The sequence below is a fragment of the Neovison vison genome, chromosome 3 (genome assembly GCF_020171115.1).
Source record: "Neovison vison isolate M4711 chromosome 3, ASM_NN_V1, whole genome shotgun sequence".
In the NCBI taxonomy this organism is placed as follows: Eukaryota; Metazoa; Chordata; class Mammalia; order Carnivora; family Mustelidae; genus Neogale; species Neogale vison.
This window is the reverse complement of record NC_058093.1, coordinates 71155116-71179259: the sequence shown is the minus strand read 5'-3', so window position 1 is coordinate 71179259 and position 24144 is coordinate 71155116. Positions and strand designations below refer to the sequence as shown.

The following is a 24144-nucleotide window of genomic DNA, read 5'->3' as shown; positions in this document are numbered from 1 at the left end:
TACATGTTCATTTGTATTGCATTTTCAACTTCTTCATTTTATTTCTTTTTTTTTTTTTCTTTTTTAAGATTTTATTTATTTATTTATTTCACAGAGAGAGAGAGAGAGAGAGTTCACAAGCAGGCATAGAGGCGAGCAGAGAGAGGTGGGGAAGAGGCTCCCCACTGAGCAGAGAGCCCGATGCCGGGCTCGATCCCCAGACCCTGAAATCATGACCCGAGCCGAAGGCAGAGGCTTAACCCACTGAGCCACCCAGGAGCCCCTTCATTTTATTTCTGTATAAATGAAATGCTACACAAACTTGAAATATATTCACTGTGATAATGAATTAATGAGAATCTTATTTTAGCAGTACTTATTTATTTCAAAGAATTTGTTAAAGCACAGGGTGATATTTCATGTCATCTCAAAATATTGATCTATACAGTGAGACTTAGTAAACAAAATTAGTAGATCTTCCTCTTCTGCCACTCTTTACTACTACCCATGTTCTCACTCATTATATACAAACATAAAAAGCTTCCATTTATGTTTATTACAGGCTTCTCCAGCTCACACAACTCCACAGACCCAGAATACGAGTGGTCGTCGAAGAAGAGCAGCTAATGAAGATCCTGATGAAAAAAGGAGGAAATTTCTAGAGCGAAATAGAGCAGCTGCTTCACGATGCCGACAGAAAAGGAAAGTCTGGGTTCAGTCTTTAGAGAAGAAAGCAGAAGACTTGAGTTCATTAAATGGTCAACTGCAGGTATGGTGCATATATGTAAATTTGGTCTTATTTTTAATAATTGTGAACTTCCTGTTTTTTCCAGTTAGCCATCCAGACATTTTAACACACAGTATTGGGTGTCTATGGAATCTACAGTAAAGCATAGTTCTATAAACCTATTTGAATAATGAGATGAAGTCATTCAAAACTTGCAACACTGACACAATAAGGAAATGTTAGATGTAAGTTTTTAAGCCAGTTATCTGGCTTAAACCTTATAAAGTTGTGGTATATAAAATTCAAAGAATCTTAAAATTTAAACTGTCACTGGTATTTCACTTTTCTAGTTTTTTTGGTTTGTATCACAACTGTGAAGTTGCTTTAGTAATATTTTTAAGTTCTTTGGTTCTTTGAATTATAAATTTTGTTTATTTAGAGTGAATGTAGTGCTTAGAAAAAATGTCAGATTGACAGCTTTGGAAACTGAAGGGCTCTAATTATCCACAGAACAGATACAGTATGGCCAGTGGCAGTAAAAAATCACTTCATACTCCCTGCCATTGTGCCCCAGATGGGTTTCTTAAGAGCCTCATGGGATAAAAAGGTTTTAAGACTCCTTTTTCAGTCTTATGCTAAGATTTCTGTTAATGGTGTCAGAGAGCACTAAGATTATTTCCTTCATTCTGCTTTTTCTTTCTTCCTTTCTTCCTTTTATTTTTGTTTTGTTTAAAGATTTATTTATTTATTCATTCATTCGTTTTAGCAAGGAGGGGTGGAAAGAAAGAGAACTAGGGGAGGAGCAGCAAGAGAGGGAGGAGACAAGAACCTGAGTGACTCTCCACTAAGCACGGTGAGATAGGGCTGGATCTCAGGACTCTGAGATCATGACCTGAGCCGAAATCAAGAGTGAAAGGCTTAACTTAATGGGCCACCCAGGTGCTCCCCGCTTTTGTTTTGTTTTAATGTTGTGAATATTCTCCAGGAAAATCCTGGAAACTACCAGTTGATGAGCATCAGCTAGAAAAAGGATGTTAATGAGTTGTAGTCATTACTGGTCAGTCTTCTGAATTAGCCATTCCCAGTGAAAAATGAATCTTTCCATATAATCATAATTGATGTTGAGACTTGCTGATTTGTTAAATCTATCTTTAAGGATGTCACCAATATAAACGTCTGTTTAAATGCATAGGAAAAAGTTTTTAATATCAGACATAGCACTTACTAAGGTAAATTTTATAAAAATTGTTTTATATGTGAGGCAGTCATCTTTTAAAATTCTATATTGTGCTTTAGATCTTGATGCATAAGCTCTAGAACAAGTAAATTGTCTTGCAAAAATTTATTTTTAGCCATTTTATTTTAACCATTTAGAAAAAATTTAAACATAATTTATCACATCACAGATAGACACACACACACACACTCTAGGGTATTTTTTAAAAATATTGTCTTACCATCATCTGATAAATTCTTATTCAAGAACTATTTTCATAACTACTTAGGAAAAAAACTTCTGATATTTTCCCTCTTAAATAAAATGAAACAGATTATAGCTACTACTTTATTTATGCTCAAAAAACGGCTATTCTTTGCCAGGTATCTCTTAGATTATGAATTACTAGTGTAAATTTTCAAATACTCATGTTACATTAACAAAATGATTTAGGTGCATCTATTTTTTTTTCTTTTGTGTTCTTAACAAAATTACTATTCTGAATGACTTGGCTATTTTTTAGTTGTCATTCTTAGCCTCAATAGCTTTACCCATAGAATAGAGATAAGTACCTGTTGATTCTACTTCCCTGAGGATTTTTTGCATAATTCAGTTGAGTTAAAATGAATGCAAGTATTTTTAAATACATAAATTTTGAATCTCAAATTTATCAATATTTTCCTTTGTAATTTGGCTTATTGTCCTTTTTAAGAAGTAAAAATATTTGAAAACTACTGTACAGGGGTATAGAAATATATAGTATCATTTACAGGATATTCTTTAACTTTAGGTGGGCCAGTTTTCTGCTTTGACCCAAGTCATGGCAATATTAACAGCTTTCATGAGATAACTGCTATTTCCGTAATTGTATTACAACCCTGGTCATCATTACTAATAGCAGCAGTGCTTTGTTATTTCAGAAAACCTTGAAAATTTCAGTATTCAGGATAAATATAATCTTTGTTTCATTCATCTCCTGTTTTTTCCACCATACAAACTATGATTAAATGTTACTATTGTAAAATATATTTTTGTATTTAATCTTGGTAGACATTTCTTGATTGGAGGAATAAAGGCAGGATTTATCATCTAGATAAAAGTTACCAACACACCATTTCCAACATGAAACTTTTATTTATTTATTTATTTATTTATTTATTAAATATTTTTATTTATTTGACACACAAAGAGAGAAATCACAGGTAGGCAGAGAGGCAGGCAGAGAGAGAGGAGGAAGCAGGCTCCCCGCTGAGCAGAGAGCCCGATGCGGGACTCGATCCCAGGACCTTGAGATCATGACCTGAGCCGAAGGCAGAGGATTAACCCACTGAGCCACCCAGGCACCCTCCAACATGAAACTTTTAAATAGAAGTCAAATTCGGGACGCCTGGGTGGCTCAGTTGGTTAAGCAGCTGCCTTCGGCTCAGGTCATAATCCCAGCGTCCTGGAATCGAGTCCCGCATCGGGCTCCTTGCTCGGCAGGGAGCCTGCTTCTCCCTCTGCCTCTGCCTCTGCCTGCCTCTCTGTCTGCCTGTGCTCGCTCGCTCTCCCTCTCTCTGACAAATAAATAAATAAAATATTTTTTAAATAAATAAATAAATAAATAGAAGTCAAATTCAAGAAATTCCTAAATTAAGCTCTATAGTTGAATATAACATTAGTTAATACCTCAAATTACAAACAGAAAAGTAAAATCTGTATCTTTAATCATTGAAAACTAAGTGATGATGGAATCATGGTAAGATAAAGCGTTTTTAATTTTAGAAATGCATATCAGAATTTCAGTATATGAAATGATGTTATTTTTTTTTTAAGATTTTATTTATTTATTTGAGAGAGAGAGCATGGAGGTAGGTGCAGAGGGAGAGAGACAAGGAAACTCCACAGTGAGCACAGATCCTGATGGAGAGCTCAATCCCATGACTCTGAGATCATGACCTGAGCAGAAATCAAGGGTCGGATGCTTAACTGAGCCCACCCAGCATCCCCTAAGAGATGCTCTTTAAAATACTTTTGTGAAAGAAGAAAATGAAGTTCATATGTAGGTGTTAACCTGGAAAATTAGAATATATTGTTAGGGATAAAAAGAAAGTTGTTGAAAACAACCCAAATGTCCATCAGTAGATGAATAGATAAATTATGGTATGTATATACAATAGAATATTATTTAGCCATAAAAAGGAGTGAATGTGGATGAACATGCTAGAATGTGGATGAACTCAGAACATTTTTCCTTAAATGAAAGAAGCCAGAAACAAAGCCACCTATGACTCTGTTTATATGAAATATCTAGAAGGGGGTGCCTGGGTGGCTCAGTTAAGTGCAGACTCTTGATTTGGGCTCAGATCATGATCTGAGGGTAGTGAGATCGAGCCCCACATCATTTTCCATGTGGGTGTCGTGTCTGCTTGAGATTCTCTCTCTTTCTGTGAGAAAAAAAAAGGAAAATATCAAGAGAGAAGTTCATAGAGATAAATGTAGATTGATGGTTGCCAGGAATGAGGGCAGGAGGAAGGGTGGTAGAAAATAGAAACTGGTTAATGGGTAAGAAGTTTTACTCTGGACTGACAGAAGTATTTTATAATCATTTTGAGGGAGGTGGCTGCACAACACTGTAAATGTACTGAATACCACTAAATTGTTCACTTTAAAATAGTTAATTTTAGGGGCGCCTGAGTGGCTTATTTGGTTGCGTGTCTGCTTCTGCTTGGGTCATGCTTGGGTCATGGTCTCAGGGTCTAGGGATCAAATCCCGCACCGGGCTCCTTGCTCAGTGGCAAATCTGCTTCTTTCTCTGCCTGACGCTACCCCTGCTTGTGCTTGCTCTCTCTCTGACAAATAAATAACAAATCTTTTTAAAAAACAAAATGGTTAATTCTAGCTCATGGGAATGTCAGCTCAGTACTCAAAAAAATAGTGTACACTAAAATAGCACAACTCTGTTTCATTAATAAAAGGTTTATAGTTAGGTGGACAAATGTGTAGATAAGGAAATTGGTCTAGGAACGAATCTCTAAATTTTAAGTAGAATTTTAGGAATGACATGTACCAGGAATAAGTTGTGAAGAGGCTATTGAGAACATGAATGATTTGGTAAGAAAGGTCCTTCAATTATGACTTTCTCTGTTGTTTCAAGTGGATAAGTGATTTTTATTTTTTGTTGCTTTTTAGTTATCAAATAAAAACAATTTTAAAAAGTGACAGATTCTGATTTTCAGAATATTAAGAGTTAATAACATGCTTATGACAGATTCAGGCAGAAAAAATTTTAGTCTGCCAACAACAAAACCATTAACTGTGAAGAACAGAATGACTTGTAAAGAAAATTGAATGTCAGAGAAATAATTAAACTCTACTTTATGTGAAAACATTTATCAGTTCTACATTTCCTTAATAATCCTTACGTGATATACAGGCTTAGCTGATCAGTATAGTGGGCAACAATGACCATGGTTCTTATATATTACAAATACATTTTAACGAGTGTTGAGGTGTGACTGTACATATTTTTACCAAATACATATTAGGTTTTAAAGAACATTAATTATTCAACTTTCTTGCCCCCCTCACTGAATTTAATTCTATTTTAGCTTTCTTTTTTTTTTTTTTTTTTAAAGATTTTATTTATTTATGTATTTGTCATAAAGAGAGAGAGCACACAAGTAGTCAGAGAGGCAGGCAGAGGCGGAGAGAGAAGCAGTCTCTCTTCTGAGCAAGGAGCCCGATGCGGGACTTGATCCTAGGACCCTGGGATCGTGACCTGAGCCGAAGGCAGCAGCCTAACCCACTGAGCCACCCAGGCGTCCCTATATTTTAGCTTTCTAAAATTGTTGCTAAAAAGACAATTTCATCAAATTGTATTAGAGACATGGCAATCTAGACCAAAACTTGGATACTGTTGATTATCAAGCATTAGGTTTTTAAAGATAATATATGACTGGTGCGCCTGGGTGGCTCAGTGGGTTAAAGCCTCTGCCTTCAGCTCAGGTCATGGTCCTGGGATCAAGTCCCTCATCGGGCTCTCTGCTCCACAGGGAGCCTGCTTCCTCCTCTCTCTCTGCCTGCCTTTCTGCCTACTTGTGGTCTCTGTCTGTCAAATAAATAAATAAAATAAATACATTTTTTAAATCTTTAAAAAAAAAGATAATATATGATTTTATTATCTTGAAAGAGTTTTCACCTCTTTGTGGTTTTTTCAGTTACACTGATTTTTGAATTGTGTTTTCAGCTTACAAATTCAGCATGTTTCCTTTGTGAACAAAGGCAGATTCTTTATTAATAGTAGCTCCTTAACAGTTACTCTTTGTATAAAACTTGGGAGTTTTCGTTGTGGATTTTGCTTTTAAAACAGGTATTGCACAATGTGTGTGGAGTAGAAGCTCAATAAATTGGGGGGAAAAAAAAAGCATTCTTCCATAGCCGGATATGTGAGGAGTTTTCACTGATAAGTTAATGATAACAGAAGAGGTTTTGTTATTGCTCTATTGACTTAAAAGGGATCCAAAAAAAAAAAGGATAACTCTTTTATTGCTGATACCCACCCAAATAGTATTTTATTTATCGCTTGAAATATAAAGGAATGGTGACAATTGGAAGATGCTAAACCTGTTTGTTTTAATTCCTGAAAAAAAAAATGTTCTATGTTATCACTGCCTTTCTTCTTTTCCCCTGAGTTTTAACCAGGTTCTAGAGAGGGAGAAGGTAACAGTGATGCCACTACTACTTCATGCATTTTATTTTGAGCCTGAGACCTAGTACTTCTTTTTACTAGGCCTTACTAAAAATCCTTGAGCCTTTACTTCCCTATCTGTCATATTCAAAGAATAAGTACTATTATGAAGATCAAATGAGAGAGAGGGTATAGCAAAATCTGTTACAACTACAGTATGCAAATGCTAGTTATTGATTATTCATTCTGTCATTAAACATCTATTGTGTGTAGGGCATGTTATTAGACATAGGAGATAAAACAGTGAAAAAGACATTGTTCTTACGCTTACAGAATTTGTGGTCTAGCAGAGGAGACAGGCACGAAACAAAGTATGAGAGTACTCTGAAGGAAAATAAGAGAAGGGTCATTCCCATTCATTTTGCAAGGTATTTCCAAAGTATTAAGAAACCTGTCATTTTTTTTTTTCTGTTGTTACAGACCTATGTTTTCCATTGTAAGGTTTTACATCCATGACGGTCCTTGGAACTGTGTGATGGGAATCTTGATACTTAATCTTTGATTTTTGTGAAGACTAAACATGAAGAAAATCGTATCTTTAGCAATGAGAAACTCTCCAAAGACGAAACTGTCCAATATTATTTCTTTAATTTTGGGGATGGTGACTGAACTAGAAAGTCAAAGATCATAAATTAATGGAATACTAGGTCCTCAGTCTATGGCCAGGTATCAGTGAAAAGCTGTGATAGATTAATCAGTTGGCTGATTTGGTCTGTCATGATTTCATCAGTCTAATCTGCTTCATTCATATAAACTGTTAAAAAAATTTTTTTTGTTCATAGTATATAATTAACCTTTGAGTAGCTATAGATGCAATGGAGCAGTGATACAGACAATGCCAAAGTAATTTACATTTTATTTTAGATCAGAATAACAATTTTTCCCAGCATCTGCTTTATCTTAAAAAAATGTTTACCTTGACCAAAAAAATAACAATATGGTTTATGCTGAGTGTCTCTGTAGGATATTTAGAAGAGAGGGCATTTGTGATTTTTTAAAAATTCTGTAATTGAGATGACACTGTAAAATATGCCAATTATCATTTTATGTCTGAGAAAATTAACAGTGTGGATACATTGGTGAAGTTGTTGGTATAAATAATGAAATTAGGACCTCTGACCATTTTTGTATTATTTAAGCAACTTCATATCACCTTTCTTTGGAAATTTTTTTCCTCCCCCTGAACATAGATTTACTCATAGTTCTAAAATACAACTATGTACTTAGTCTTTAGTAGGCTGTGTGCTGTACTCTGGGGATACAAAAAGCCAAGATAATCCCTACCCTTGAGAAATTCCCAATCCAACAGAGGTGGCAAACAAGTAAACCAAAAATCAACAATCCTGTGTAGTAAATACTATGTAAATGTACACATGTATGTGCATACGTGTCTGCGAGCACAGAAATGGACTTCTTTTCCTATCTGAACTTATACTGTACTTATTTCACTCCTAAAGATGAATGAAAAAATTAGCAAGGCAAGAAAAAGGAGAGGAAAGCTTTTGTAGGTAGAGACAACATTGTGTATTTTCAAAACTTCTATTTGTATAGGTCAAAACGGTTAAATATTTATTTTTTCCCCATAGGTTCAAACTAATGTGAAAGGGGGGGTCACAGGCACCAGATTATAAGAGATTATATGTTGTGAATTAAAAATACATATCCAGGGATACCTAGGCGGCTCAGTCGTTTAAGCATCTGCCTTTAGCTGAGGTCATGATCCCTGGGTCATGGGATTGAGTCCCACATCGGGCTCCTTGCTCAGCAGGGAGCTTGCTTCTCTCTCTGTCTGCCACTCCCCCTGCTTGTGCTCTCTCTCTCTGTCTCGGCCAAATAAATAAAATCTTAAAAATAAATAAATAAAATAATAAAAATACAAATCAGCCCTCTTTCATATTACAGAAGTTAAAAGGAGAAACCTGTTAGGAGTCTCAAGATCAAGCTGACACAGCAGAGAGAGAAAGATTTGGAGTATTATGTATTAGATTATTCATAACCTGGTTTCTCATTTTTGGTGTCATTAATAAAGAGGTATAAAATTAGTATATTGACATTGACTACAGTAATCCATAGAAATGAGTTTTCTAAACAACTTATTTTTTTAAAAGCAAAATTCTAAACTCTAAAAATTCCTCTTTTGTATTTTTGATCATTGCACACCCATTCTTATCTCAGATACAATTTTGTAAACACGATTTAGCCTTTATTTAATATTTAGCTTTACTGTAAGCATCAGTTTTTGTTTTGTGCTTTAATGTATCGTTGCAGTTTGTTGTTATAAGGGTGTGAGAAACTAACCAACACACTTGCTTAACTTTTATTCTTTGAATTTTTATGTTTCTGTCATTGATCACTTGAGGAAAGCTAATGAGTCTAATCTGCTAAATTATTTTACATTCCTCTTTCTGGTTAGGAGACCAAGGGATGGAAAACAAAGTGCCTGAGCTTTTAGGAAAGTACACATGCTTGTTTTATTTTTTTAATTTGGGGTTCATAGATGAAATCTGAATACTTAAGGTTAATAGAAGTTCAAATAAGTAGTTTAGTGGTGTTTCTAAATTAAGAATTCCTAACCATTTTATTAAATCCACATTATTCTAACTCCTGATTATTGGTAATTATCACTAATTTCTGCATCTTTAATATCTGAGGGTGACCAAAAGGAATTAAATGGAACCTCTTAATTTGGAAGTTTTATATAGAATTTACCAGATTAATGCATCCAAAACAATGGCTGAAGTGCTCATTTATTTTAATTAACATATAATGTATTATATGGCCCAGGGGTACAGGTCTGTGAATCATCAGGCTTACACATTTCATTGAAGTGCTCATTTTTTAATGAGGACTACACCAGGGGTGCTTGGGTGGCTCAGTCAGTTAGACATCGAAATCTCAGGTCATGATCTTGGGCATCATGGATCAAGCCCCACATCAGGCTCAGCTTAGAGTCTGCTTGGGATTCCTTCCCTCTCCTTCCTCTGCTCCTACCCTCACTTGTGCCCTCCTTCTCTCTAAAATAAATGAATAAATAAAATCGATAAAAAAAAAAAATAAGGACTAGGACAATCCACCATTAATTTGTCAGATTTAAATTTAGATGTATACACATTATCTGGATTGAGGGGAAGCTAATCTGTTTAGATAATTTTATCTGCTTTCATTGTTTCCATGTCCAGCACAGTGCCTTGCTCCATTTTAAGTATCCATGATTCTTTGGTTATTGTGGTTTCCCCTATGGAGCTCTTCATAGTTTCTGGAAAACTAGAAACTTAACTAATTGAGTTTCCAGGATAAATTTTTCATTTTCAAGTGCAGAGTCAGTGAAATTCAATCTGACTCCCTTGATGTTTCTAATTTTTCAAATAATCAAAAGAATATGCAACATAAGTAAAAAATAACCTTCTATGAGTAACCTGTAATACATAAGCAGTCCCAAGGCAAATGATAATATAAGAACTTTGAAATATGTTCTCCAGTCATGTCATTATCTTGTTTAAATTTTTATACAAGTTGCAGTCTTTGTACAAATGCTAAAATATGCAAACTGATGTGTACTGATTAAACCGATTTTAGCAGTATATTTTGTATATTCCTTGATACTCTGTTAAAGATAACTGATATTCTTGATTTTCACTTGTTATAAATAGTAAGAAATGTTTAGTCTGATGCTGTTAAGGTACATAAGTTGTTTCTTCTCCAGAGTGAAGTCACCCTGCTGAGAAATGAAGTGGCACAGCTGAAACAGCTTCTTCTGGCTCATAAAGATTGCCCTGTAACCGCCATGCAGAAGAAATCTGGCTATCATAGTGAGTAATGTTCCATTACCTATAGCCTTAGGCAACATCAGTGAAATACTGCAAGAGCGAACCGAGCTACCATTAAAAAAAAAAAAGAGAGAGAGACTGCAGTTCTAATATTTAATATTAAATATCAGAACTTCTGCAAGATTATTATGGAATGGGGAATATACTTTATAGAATTGAGAATTTTTGAATTTTCCTATTTCTAGCTTTTTTCCTAGGGATTATTATACACCAACAAAACAAGTTAATAATTTAAAATATACTGTAAGTACTGATGATATTTTGGCTTCCTAGATTAGCATTTTGTCTTAGAATGACAGTAAAACACTACTTCTTTTCCAGCCCTCCATTCAGTAATTTTTTTTTAAATGAACTGTCTTCACTTAACAATATAGAGTACCCGTTTACAGTTTCGGGTCCTTTTGTTCTTTATTAAATATCAGCACTGTGCAATTTTTATATTGTTTCAGATCCTTATATTGAGTCTTTTAGTCATAAAAATGCTAAAACAGAACACTACTTAAATTATCTGCTTTTAAGTTTTCTCGTACATGTTTTCCTCAAAATGAGATTCTTCTTTTTTCAGCATTTTAAAGGTTAATTGTGCTTTTTCCTTCTTGTAATGTCCTTCTTTTTTGATAAGATGCACAATATTGGAGCCAGCTGTTACTCTTGAATAAATGGCCAATTTTGTCCATCGTACACAAATTTGTAACAAATAACAGAGCTGGGGATGCATTAGGCAACTTCATAATATATAACCCACAGCTTTCCCTTTCATGATTTAGTGATATTTCAGGATATTTGTAAATGTGAAGATTGTTTCAACCATATGTATCCACTTCATTTTAATTTGCCAGTGTCAGTAATTCAAAAGAAAGAAACATTTTGTATTGGATGCAAACAGTTCCTCAGGTGCTCACGATAAAACTTAATGGCCACCATCTTTACTTGTAGTCATTGTAAGCAGTTTCATCAGAATAGGCAATATTTTTTAATTTAAAAGATTCAGTAGATTTAGCAACTCTCTACTGCCATATATATTGAGAACATTGATTTTTGTCAGTTTTGAGCAAATAAATCTCAGTCCTTTGATATCTAGTCATTTTCACAGAATGGTGAAACACATTGTGGAGTAAATTGGACCCATATAGAAATATGTTTGGGGTTTGTATTAACAATGATTGCTGCAGGGATGAGACCTTATGGCTCCCATATGACTTAACAACATAATTTCCTATAGAAGCTACTGAGTTCAGCATTATGCATATATGATTTTCTTAACAAGAGAGCTCTCTTGAATTTTGATAGTTCAAAAAGAAGTATACAAATTATTCTACAAAATTAGAAGGAAAATGAATTTTTCAGTTACAGCCAATTAAAAATTTATCTCATTTGCTATTTTTAAATCTTAGATAATCTCTTGGATAATCCCAACAGTTTTATCTCTATAATCAAGGCATCAAATGCTGAGTAAAGGCAAGCCATTTTTCATGTTAAGCAATAACTTATAAAGATGTTTTTATAAAGATTATAGATGTATGAGTTTATATGCCATACATACCCTTAAGTAAACTGGAAGTCTGTATTAAGTTTTGGGTTTGTTTGTTTGTTTTTAAGATTTTATTTATTTATTTGGCAGAAATCACAAGTAGGCAGAGAGGCAGGTGGAGGGAGAGGGGAAGCAGGCTCCCCGCTGGGCAGAGAGCCCAATGTGGGGCTCAATTCCAGGACCCTGACACCATGATCCGAGCCAAAGTCAGAGGCTTAACCCACTGACACCCAGGCACCCCTAGATTAATAACTTTTTAGGGAATATGCATTATGCTAGGTTGTATAGACTGTAAGAAATGAATAAGACATTTTTGATGTTTGGAGTTATTCCTACCTCTTTTTCTGTCTAGTCATCTAGATAATCAGACCAAAGTAAAACTTTAGTTTTAGCATAGAATTAGTTCCCTTCAGCTCTTGGGAGGTAACTGAGTTTTATAGAAATTTTAAAGTAATTTCTCTTTTCAAACTTGAAGTCTTAGGAAAAAAAATGATTTCTCTGTTGTTTAGTAGTCAAGGTATTTAGATTCACTACTTAAATCTTAGAGAAAATGTGGGGAAATTCAGATACCTAACACTGTTCATGTTGTACACACAGCTCTTTCGAATGGTGGTGAATTGTAATAGTTAACACTTTCAAAACATTTGTGAAACTAAAGTTTAACAGAAACTAAAGAACATTACAAAATCTTTCAGGTAAAGGTCACAATATAAATGCACACACCATAGAGTTTCTCATTTCTGAGGCTCTCCACTCAGTTCTCAGGACTGAGTTCTAAGTTCTAACGACTCAGTTCTAAGTCCCCACCTTGTAGGATGAAATCCCTCAGTCATGGGAAAGCCCTGACAATTGGGGTCACATTAACAATCAAATGGTATAAAACGTGAATGAATATATGAGTACATTTTTAATGTTTGGATTCTATGAAGAATAAAACATGAGTGGATCTTACTACCATTAATTCATATTTTCTAGATCTCTAGGCATAATTTAAATGGTATTTTACTTGTTTCCATAATCTTAAGTGGGAAAGAAAGCTTCTTGGGCCCTAAGTATAATTGAGAGCTTATATTTTCATTGATGAAAATATGTATGAACATAGGTGGAAAACTTCATAGTGTGAATTGTCAAACAGCTGGGGGTTTTGTAGCTTTCAAGCTGAAAATGGCTCTTGGAGTGCATAAGATTTCAGTCTTTCTAGTGCTTGTGATTATACTAATGATTTTTCTCTCCTCACCTTCTAGAATTGGACAGGTTTTTACATTATAAAGATATTTTATATATGTAAAATTTATAATTATGTCCTTTATAAAGGGATACCTGATGCTTTGTGCAGCCTAAGGATTTGCTTTACCTAATTCTGAAAGTCTGGAGATAGGCACTTGTCCTTACAGTTTACTAGTTAATTTTGAGTCCTTCCACTGCATATTTATATTTCCTTATACTGTTCATCACAGATCAGCCTCTTTATGTTTGAAAGAAGGCATATCCATAGAATTTAACATTGAGAGAAAGGTCAGTTTGTTTTCCTGTTGAAGAAGAGAGGTGAAATAAAGAGAACTTTTTAGTGTTCTTTTCAGTTAAAGTGTCATTGCCAGGGTTTGGGTTTTTCTGAACACATATATAACTGTTGTATTGGCTCTTTAACTGAATTATAAATATTTCATAACATTTGTTATTGCTTCACCAGAAAAGTGTCCTTTCTGCTTTATGTAATTTTAAAAGGATTATGGATAGATTTTTTTTTTAATTGTATCTGGAGGTCAAATTTTTATCTTGAGGTGTGATTTTGCATTTCTAGCAGATTTATAGAGAAGATGGCATTCTGTCTAATTAATACATTTTAAAATCTGCTTTATAAAATTGTGTGGATTTGAGGTAAACTTGCCAAAATTCTGAAAGTACTGTATTTAGAAAATTCTCAAAATGATGAATTTTATTTGAACTGACGTCTAGCTGGCCAGGTTCCTTTTCTTCTGTCTTCTGTATCACAAATGATGCGATAAGTCCAGTTTTAAGGGTCCAGAGGCTTTTAATAACTGACTTTCAGAATAGGCACCTGGCCATTATCAAGCAGGCCAGTTTGCATTGTCAGATTTGAGGGAAAGCCTTCTTGTTACTTTTAAGCACTAAAGAAAAAATTATTTTAATGCCAAGTGAAAAGTACAAAAGAATACATCCAGTATGATACTGTTTTCAGGATGTTCAAAGATAAACAAAGCTAAATAATATTGTAGATAGATACCTATTTGGTAAAGCTTCAAACAAAAAACAAGGGAATGGTTAAAGAACCATCCGAATGGTGATTACCTTTAATGAGGAGTCTCCAGGAAGCATCACTGTTACTGGCAGTGTTCTCTTAAGTTTGGCATGAGGATCACAGTTTCTGGTTCACGTTATCATTGTATCTTCTAAGTTACATACACTATAATTGCTTGTGTGTTGTGCATATCAAATTTTTCACTAACTGAAATTATTAGAATCTATACTCTTAAAATGAGAAAGGTGTAGGAGATTCATTGTTCAGGCCTAAAAGTTGGTAGCTTTTCATAAAAACTTAGAAAGACCCTTTCTGAATATCTTTTCCATTGCAGTGTCTAGAGTTTTATATAATGTTTTATTTGAACCCCAATTAATTCATGCAGCTATAACAGCTGGTGGCATTTAGAGTCTAAATACTGCTTATTCTCAGGTGGATGCATCATTAGAATCAGGTGTTGTAATCACACATCGCTGCAGTAGATGGAAAGTCAGCCAGAATAAATATAGTTCTGGAGCGTGCGGAGGGAATAATTTGAAAATGTAATTTGTGTGTAAGAATTCATTTTGTTTATGCATGTGGTTATAATTTTTTTTTTTTTAAATAAGAATGGCAGGTAGGCAAACAGACTGGTTTTGTTAAATGTGTTACTTGGTGTTTGGTTATATCTGTAAGTACAAGGCACTCTCCCAAATTCCTGCCTGATTGCTTAACACTGTTTAGCAAATACCTTAACTCTGTTCTGTGAGGCACACAGAGGCTTCCCCGTGCCTGATTGTACCTTCATCTGACCTTCTGTGGTAAAATGGCCTGCTTCGAGTTTAGAGCCACGTTTCATTTACTCAGGCCCAGTCATACCAACTTAGCTCAGTAACCAACTTTGTAAAAGCCTGACTTTTCACGCTGTATATTGACAAATGACTGACACATTCTTCCAGATGTCTTTAAGAAACAGTAACTTTTGTTTTTTCCACCCAGCCGCTGATAAAGATGATAGTTCAGAAGACCTGTCAGTGCCAAGTAGTCCACATACGGAAGCTATACAGCATAGTTCTGTCAGCACATCCAATGGAGTCAGTTCAACCTCCAAGGCCGAAGCAGTGGCCACCTCAGTCCTCACGCAGATGGCGGACCAGAGTACAGAGCCTGCGCTTTCGCAGATTGTTATGGCTCCTGCCTCCCAGTCACAGCCCTCAGGAAGTTGATTAAAAACCTGCAGTGCAGCAGTTTTAGATACTCATTAGTGACTTCAAAGGGAAATCAAGGAAAGACCAGTTTCCATTTATGCGAAATCTGTGGTTGTAAATTTTTTTTTTTACTTGAAATTAAATTTGGCTCTAAAGTTGGTGTAGCAGCAGTTGATGATCAGACTGAACAACAGATTTTAGTCTCTGGAAAAAGACTGATTTTGCTTTTTTTATAAATATTGTTAGATTTATTAATTTTCTGTGCTCAATGTGTAAATTGTATTATAATTCATTGTGGTTTATTTCATTTTTAATTTGGTGGTGTTTTAATAAATGGGGGTGTTACTGAATCTCTTCCCACTTCCATTTCGTTTGACCACCTCTTAATCCTCAACTGTGATGGTAGTATTGTTTATCATTTATACCAAAGTTCTGCATAGTCCCTGTTGACTTTGTAATATTAACAAGGTCATAAAGCACTAGCAAGAGAGAGATAGAGATTTGCTTTTAATCTTTTTGCCTTTTATTTTGCACATTATGCAAAAGGAAAAACATTAGAGAACACTTTTTAAGTGAGTGAAACATGGTAAGAGACATACGATGCTTTTATCCACACTCTGAAACTAAATCAAGATCATTAATCGTGTGTTTTCTTTAAGATTTTAAGTAGACATGAATTTTGGAATCCTTTATCATTTCAAAATGACTATTTTTTGAGTCTTAAATTCAGTATTTTAAACCCTATGTTTTGAGGCTGTTAAAAATATGAAATTATATAATCTATGATACAGGGTTATCCAATATCTTAACAACTTTTTGAAATTAGGTTTTGGTTTTGGTTTTTTGCAGATTTCAGGTTACAAACTGAGAAGTTTATGCATAATCAAGTATGGTATGGTTGCCAGAAAAAGCCTAAAAATTACTTAGAAATTTTAAGACTGTTTACCCCCATTGTCTTGTACTTGCAAGCTAAGTTGTACTTATTCTTGTGAAAGCACTGTCATCTTTTAGTAGCAAATTTTGATAACGTTTCTCGTGGGAAAAAAAATCAGTATCTATCTTTAGAACAATGTAATTATAATGTGGGAAGCAAGAGTGGATGAGAGAGAGTGTGTGTATGTGTATGTATGTGTGTATGTTTCTTTCAATAGTTTATGCCAGCAGTCTTTGCTTGAATGTTTAACGATGCCTTCAGTGTGATGCTGGCCAATAGATGATTGCAATTTAAAATGTCATTACTGTGCAGGCTTGGATAACTAACATTCCATGATGTAGTTTGTTTCTGATGAGATGATTGTAGGTACACTTTTCTCATTATCCAATCATCTGTGGGATACTGAGTTTTCTAATGTGCCATTATCTATTTTTATTCTGCAGTTATGTTCAAAATACAGTACAATATTTTAAAATAGACTAAATTGTTAAAAATAAAGTAGTAGATGTGTGTAAGACAACTTTGTAAAATAGTTATGAGTCCTACCCAGTAGCAACTTCTGGCATTCAAGCAGGATTCCATTATGTAAATATCTGTAATGCATTTATAATAAGTTGTGTAGTTTGTTCTGCATCTATACTACACTATTTACAAACGTCTCAGTGCCATCTCCTAATGAGACTGACATTTAAAAAACCTATATCAAATATCCTTGATAATTCAAGGAAATATCCCACCTGCCTAAGTTCCAAACTGGGAAACATTCAAATCATACAAATGACATTTCAGGACTTTTAGGTATGAAGATAATAAGATTTTTATTGTTTGGCTTATTAAAAGTAAGCATTTTTAGTTGATAATCCTACTTCTAAATTTTTTTTTTATTTTTAACTGATTTTATAATTTTAAAGTAATGAATTTCTAATCGTGACTTTGCCATAGTTATGCTAAGGAGTTGATCTCAAAGGCACAAAATATGAATTCTGCAAGAACGCTATTTTTTATTGTAGTTTGGATGGGTTAGGAAAAGCCTCAATTTTTTCACTCTCCTAAGTCCTTCAGTATATTTTTCTTTTATTATTTATGCAAGTTAAAGTTTTTTGGTAACAGGAATTCTTGCAACTGTAAAATAAAACTACATAGATGTAAGAAGTCATGTAAACGGTTAATGAACTTACCAAGGTTAGCAAAACTTTCATTGTAAATCAGTCTGTACTCAGCAAATAAAAAATCATTATTAGTTGTATAAACACAAATTCCATTTTGACTTTCAGGATGTCACACTACTTCTGTACCTAGCATTTTGAGTCCTTATATTTGCAATGTTACACAAACTGTACTACTTTCTTTTATGTGCAGTTTGCATGAGTAAACCATCAGAGAATAAATTCTATCTTTAAATTATGTTCATAATTTGCTTGTCCTTATCTATCTTTCATAAAGTAAGATCACCTGATAATGATACGGGGTTTTGTTTTGTTTTGTTTAGTTTTTCCTGCAGGACGTTTATTACCTGAAAAGAACCAGGTAGTCTTTCTATTTATATGATAAAAATTTATTCCTTCTGAAAGACTTTTTTCAGCTGCAGGGTGCTCAGGCCTTGTTCTTCTCTGCATTCATTAAACCCCATTTGTATACAGTGAACCTTTAATCTTCCCCAACCTGGAACATTCCCCCAACTACAGCCACACACAGATCTACCAGCCTTTGGCATTTCTTGGCGACTGCCTAACAAAACACCTTGAACATGACGTGTCCAACATTGCGTCTCAACTGTAGTTCAGTGTTACATGTCCAGCACTGGCTCTTCATCATCTCCCACCTTCCCTGCAAGTGTGCTTCTCCAGCAGTCTTTCATAAGGCACTGATGACACCTCCATCCTTCCAGTTGCTTAAGCTGGGACAACTCTGTTGTTACCCTCGATTCCTCTTTTCTCACAGCCTACCTCCAAACTATTAGGAAACACTGTTGGCTTTTCTTTCAGAACAATCGAGAATTCAGCCACTTCTCACCCTGTTCATTGCTATCGTCCTGATCCCTGCCCTCATTTTTTCTCACCCAGGTTACTGTATTTGCCTTGTAACTGTCTCCTTGCTTCCATTCTGCCTTCTGTAGCCCATCCTCAGTATAACAGCTGGAGTCATCCTTTCCAAATGTGAATCTGCTTCTAGCATTTCCCTACTCCAAATTCTGGCACCCACTCCTCACTGCACTCAGAGCTAGAGTCCTTAAAGTGGCCTGCAAGATGATTTTTCTCCCCCACCCCCATGTTGTTACATCACTGAACACATGTACAACTTCATTTTATTTGGTGAATGACTGCTTAACTAGGTGTGTCGGTCATTGTTCTGGGCACTTGGAATCCACCAGTAGCCCAAACAAAAATCCCTGACTTTGTGGAGCAACATTCTAAAGAGGAGGGTGGGCAGGAAGGTGTTGGGGAAAAAGGGTTAACATACTAAATACATTATATATTGTATTAGAAGTGGCCAGGGCTAAGTGGAGAGCATGTAAAGTGGTATTTCAGTCTTCTCTTTCAGTTGGAGCCAATCTGAAGAGATGCAAAAAATCACATGGCCAATTTTTACATTAAGGTACACATTCTAACAAATGTACTTAATCTGAATTACATGATTTTAGATGAAAGATTTCATGAAGACAAGGTGATGTTCTCTAACAAAATCTGATGAAGTACTAAAAGGTCAAATTCATGTTGGCATTGATTTGTCTCAGAGGACAGGAAAATAATCTTGTCTCTGGCATGTATTTAATGTTAAATATAGTTTATTAAATCTACATCTCAGACTGTGTAGCAATTAATGCTTGACACTTAAGAATTTACTTGTAAGAGTGGAACTATGAGGGAATCCTATTTACTTCTAGGTTTTCATTTATACACAGGCACAGACAGAAAAAAAATTCCTAGAAGAAAAACATTTTAAATATGACATTTCTAGAGTATCTTTTTTTTTTTAAAGATTATTTATTTATTTGACAGACAGAAATCACAAGTAGGCAGAGAGGCAGGCAGAGAGAGAGGAGGAAGCAGGCTCCCTGCTGAGCAGAGAGCCCAATGGGTACTCGATCCCATGACCCTGAGATCATGACCTGAGCTGAAGGCAGAGGCTTAACCCACTGAGCCACCCAGGCACCCCATTTCTAGAGTATCTTATCATAGGATAATGGTTACTCTCGAAGGAAAGTTACACCATTTTGTGTCTGATATAGTTATGAAAAATAATTTCTTTAAACTATTAATAAATACAGATTTATTCCCTAATTCTCACATGGTTAAAAAATATATATATATCTTTTCCAGAGAGTAGACTGAGACATGGTCATTCATTGAGGCAATTTAGGATCTTAATAGATCCTTAAAAGTTAATATCCTTCTGTGTGGAGAAAAATGCACATAAAATTTAGAACAAAGACCTTTCTGGATAAAGCTTCCTACCATTTTTTTTTTAATTGTATTAATCCATTTGACAGAGATCACAAGTAGGCAGAGAGGCAGGCAGAGAGAGAGAGGGGGAAGCAGGCTCCCTGGCGAGCAGAGAGCCCGATGCGGGGCTCGATCCCAGGATCCTGGGACCATGACCCGAGCTGAAGGCAGAGGCTTTAACCCACTGAGCCACCCAGGCGCCCCAGCTTCCTACCATTTAAATTAATGGTGAGCTCCCATAGGAAAAGCACAATCATGAAAATGTTTCAAAACTAAAGAATTAGTTCTGAAATAACAAAGGCCTTGCAGAAATGGAAGCTACAATAAAAGAAAAAAGATAACATAGTTTTGTTCTATTGTAGCAGTCCAAAGCACCAAATCAGATGTTATAAAATTACCAAATCTGTCATGGCATTCTAAAAGGGTTTTGTTATTCAACAGTGGGCCAGTGAGTTCCATCTTTCTTCCTCAAATATACATGAAAATTTTTCCAATGGCTTTCAGAGAAGAGGAAAACATTGATACAACCTGGTCATGGTCACAATGCCTTCCCTTGCTTCTTTATTTTGCATTAAGTTTTACATTCCTTGAGCTAGAATTCCTTGACCATTCCTTGAGCTAGAATTTGTTTAACAAAATAGTTGTCGTGGCTCTATCATGCATTACCTCAGTTATTTGGGAAAGTATTTGAGTCTGAATCTCATTTTTAACTGTCAGTTAAAATGAGGTTAGTTTACTATGAAGTTTACAAATGAAGATTAGTTTACTTATATTAGATTTCGTTTTCTGTGAAAGTAGACCCCCCACCACCACCAAAAAAAGAATATTCTCCCAAAAGAGGACATTTTAAAATTATTTTTTGCTAATTGTTTAAAAGCATGCACATTATGAGGAGATGTCGTTTTCTATAGCCTGACAGAAAAATTAAGCAATAATTATTTAATGGGGTTTACCTAGCAGAATTTAAGATAATAGTCTATTGTAAGTTTCTCAGAATTGGGAACAAATGCATTGTTTATGAAGGAATAAAATTTGCCAATACATTTGCCTTCAAAAGTAAACCCTTTTGCATTATCCATGATTACTGTTTGATATTTTTCTACCAATTTTTTTTTTTAAATTTAAACATGTAGTTTAAATATGTAGCTATTGTTTTTCTGTCCATTTTGGGAATTGTGCTTGTTAAAATTGTCAGAGGGTCTAATTAAATAACACCAGTGAAAAATAAAAGGTAATATAACTATCCTAGCATTAATTAATTTGGACATTTAAGAAATCAATCAGGTAATTATTGACTTTCCCCAACCGCCAAATTTTTAGGAAAGTACTTCTTTTACATCTCAATTTATTCAGCTCAACTAATGGTTTCTGAGGTGACTTCCATCACCATGAGGCAGTCTGCGAAAGCATAAACATCCTTGTCAATAGCTGAAGTTATATTGCAAACAGAGCTCTAAAGTTCTTTCCCGTGATAGTAAAGGTAAGTAAAACTGGCTGTAATTCTTTTTTATGGACTAGAGTGTATTTGTGACAAAGTAACATTAGATAGCAATTTTGAAGATAAGTTTCCAGTATCACTTTCATTAATATGTTTTTTGGTTTTTTTTTTTAAGATTTTATTTATTTATTTGACAGATCACAAGTAGAGAGGCAGGCAGAGAGAGGGGGAAGCAGACTCTGCTGAGCAGAGAGCCCGGTGCGGGGCTCGATCCCAGGACCCTGAGATCATGACCTGAGCTGAAGGCAAAGGCTTAACCCACTGAGCCACCCAGGCGCCCCTCATTAATGTGTTTTATTTGTAGATCCTTTATGAGTACCTCAAAAGTAGTGTGCTATTGTTGAAATGACATTGTTCTATGAGAACTTGCATAAAAGACATCTGTATGCCTGCTATAACTAGTAGTCTAGATTATAGAAGGCCTTTAAGGTTGACTGGGGCTACTAAACCTAGCAAACCATTGACTTTCAGAAAAGGGACATTAGGAAAGTGTTTTAAGGAACAGACAATAGTAGGAAGGCTGGCCCACGTGGAAACCGGCTACCAAGTTGCAGTAATTCAGGCATGAGGGAAGAAGGGAAGAAGGGCCAATAAGTAGCAAAAGGAATAGGTGTAAGAAATATTTTGCCCCAAGTACCTACAGAATTAACTAAAAGGGAGATGATGAAAAGCAAAGGAAGAAGACTCCATTTTTCAGGCTTGAAAAGACTAGTGGTGTCACTTACAAGAATAAGTAAGTTGGGAAAGGGAGCTAATGGGTGTTTAGTATTTTGGAGATTAAATGTCCAGACTATACCAAACTTCACTGCTAGAAGCTATGAATGAATTCAGTAAGGTCACAGGATACAAAACCAACATACAGAAATCTGTTGCATTTCTATACACTAACGAAGTAGCTGAAAGAGAAATTAAGGAAACAGTTCCATTTCTTATTGCATCAAAAAGAGTAAAGTACCTAGGAGTAAACTTAACCGAGGAGGTGGAAGATCTGTACTCTGGAAACTATAAAACATCAGTGAGAGTAACTGAAGATGACACAAACAACTGGAAAGATATTCCATGCTTATGGATTGGGAAAACAAATATTGTTAACATACTACCCAAAACAATCTATAGATCTAATGCAATCCCTATCAAAATACCATCAACATTGTTCATGGAACTAGAACAAATATGAAAATTTGTATGGAACACAAAAGACCCGAAATAGCTTTTTTTTGTGGTGCCTCGGAGGCAGTAGGCTGCTTCAGGATGAAGCTGAACATCTCTTTCCCAGCTACTGGCTGCCAGAAACTCATTGAAGTGGACGATGAACGCAAACTTCGTACCTTTTATGAGAAGGGTATGGCCACAGAAGTTGCTGCTGACGCCCTCGGTGAAGAATGGAAGGGTTATGTGGTCCGAATTGGTGGTGGCAATGATAAACAAGGCTTTCCCATGAAGCAGGTTGTCTTGACCTATGGCCGTGTCCGCCTGATGCTGAGTAAGGGGCATTCCTGTTACAGACCAAGGAGGACGGGAGAGAGAAAGCGCAAATCTGTTCGGGGTTGCTTCGTGGATGCCAATCTCAGTGTTCTCAACTTGGTCATTGTAAAGAAAGGGGAGAAGGATATTCCTGGACTCACTGATACTACTGTGCCTTCACGCCTGGGGCCCAAAAGAGCCAACAGAATCCACAGACTCTTCAATCTCTCTAAAGAAGATGATGTCCACCAGTATGTTGTGAGAAAGCTCTTAAACAAAGAAGGTAAGAAACCGAGAACCAAAGCGCCCAAGATACAGCATCTTGTTACTCCACGTGTCCTCCAACAGAAACATCGGCGTATTGCTTTGAAGAAATAGCGCACTAAGAAAAACAAGGAAGAGGCTGCAGAATATGCTAAACTTTTGGCCAAGAGAATGAAGGAGGCCAAAGAAAAACCCCAGGAACAGATTGCCAAGAGACGGAGGCTGTCCTCTCTCAGAGCTTCTACCTCTAAGTCTGAGTCCATTCAAAAATGAGATTTTCTAAGAGTGACAAATAAATAAGATCACACATTAAGTCCCCCCTCCCCCCCAAAAAAGACCCGAAATAGCCAAAGCAATCTTGAAAACACAAAACTGGAAGTATCACAATCCCAAGATTTCAAGAAATACTACAAGGCTATAGTAATCAAAACAATATGGAATGGTACAAAAATAGACATAGATCAAAAGGACAGAATAGGGGCGCCTGGGTGGCTCAGTGGTTTAGGCCTCTGCCTTCAGCTCAGGTCATGATCTCAGGGTCCTGGGATCGAGCCCCACGTCGGGCTCTCTGCTCAGCAGGGAGCCTGCTTCCCCCTCTCTCTCTGCCTGCCTCTCTGCCTACTTGGATCTCTCTCTATCAAAATAAATAAATAGAAATCTAAAAAAAAAAAAAAAAAAAAAAAAGGACAGAATAGAGAGCCCAGAAATAAGCCCACAATTACATGGTTAATCAATAACCAAAAAAGGCAGGCATATACAATGGGGCAGAAAACAGTTTCTTCAAATGATATTTGGAAAATTGGATAGCTGCATGCAAAAAAAGGAAACTGGACCACTTTCTTATACTTATACACAAAAATAAACTCAAAATGAATTAAAGCTCTAAATGAGTGACCTTAAACCATAAAAAGCCTGGAAGAGAGCATAGGCAGTATTTCTCTGACATGAGCCATACTGACATTTTTCTAGATACATCTTCTAAGGCAAGGGAATCAAAAGCAAAAGTAAACTATTGGAACTACATCAAAATAAGAAAGCTTCTGCACAGCAAACTATCAACAAAACAAAAAGACAACCTGCAGAAT

The 24144-nt window shown here is 35.5% G+C and overlaps 1 protein-coding gene and 1 pseudogene across 5 annotated transcripts in view; both read left to right on the top strand.

Moving 5' to 3' along the window:
• The window catches only part of ATF2 (activating transcription factor 2), an 84833-nt gene extending 67030 nt beyond the window's left edge, over positions 1-17803 (top strand). For 4 of the 5 annotated variants that reach the window (XM_044242379.1, XM_044242380.1, XM_044242378.1 and 1 more), the window contains 3 exons: positions 542-748; positions 10355-10460; positions 15248-17803. In XM_044242379.1, coding sequence (XP_044098314.1) covers positions 542-748; positions 10355-10460; positions 15248-15474 — 540 coding nt within the window. In that variant the 3' untranslated portion in view covers positions 15475-17803. Of the gene's footprint in view, positions 1-541; positions 749-10354; positions 10469-15247 lie in introns of those variants that run through there. The other variant, XM_044242383.1, reaches the window with a different exon arrangement.
• Positions 17804-22547: 4744 nt separating this feature from the next.
• LOC122901841 lies at positions 22548-23396 on the top strand (annotated as a pseudogene).
• Positions 23397-24144: the final 748 nt, after the last annotated feature.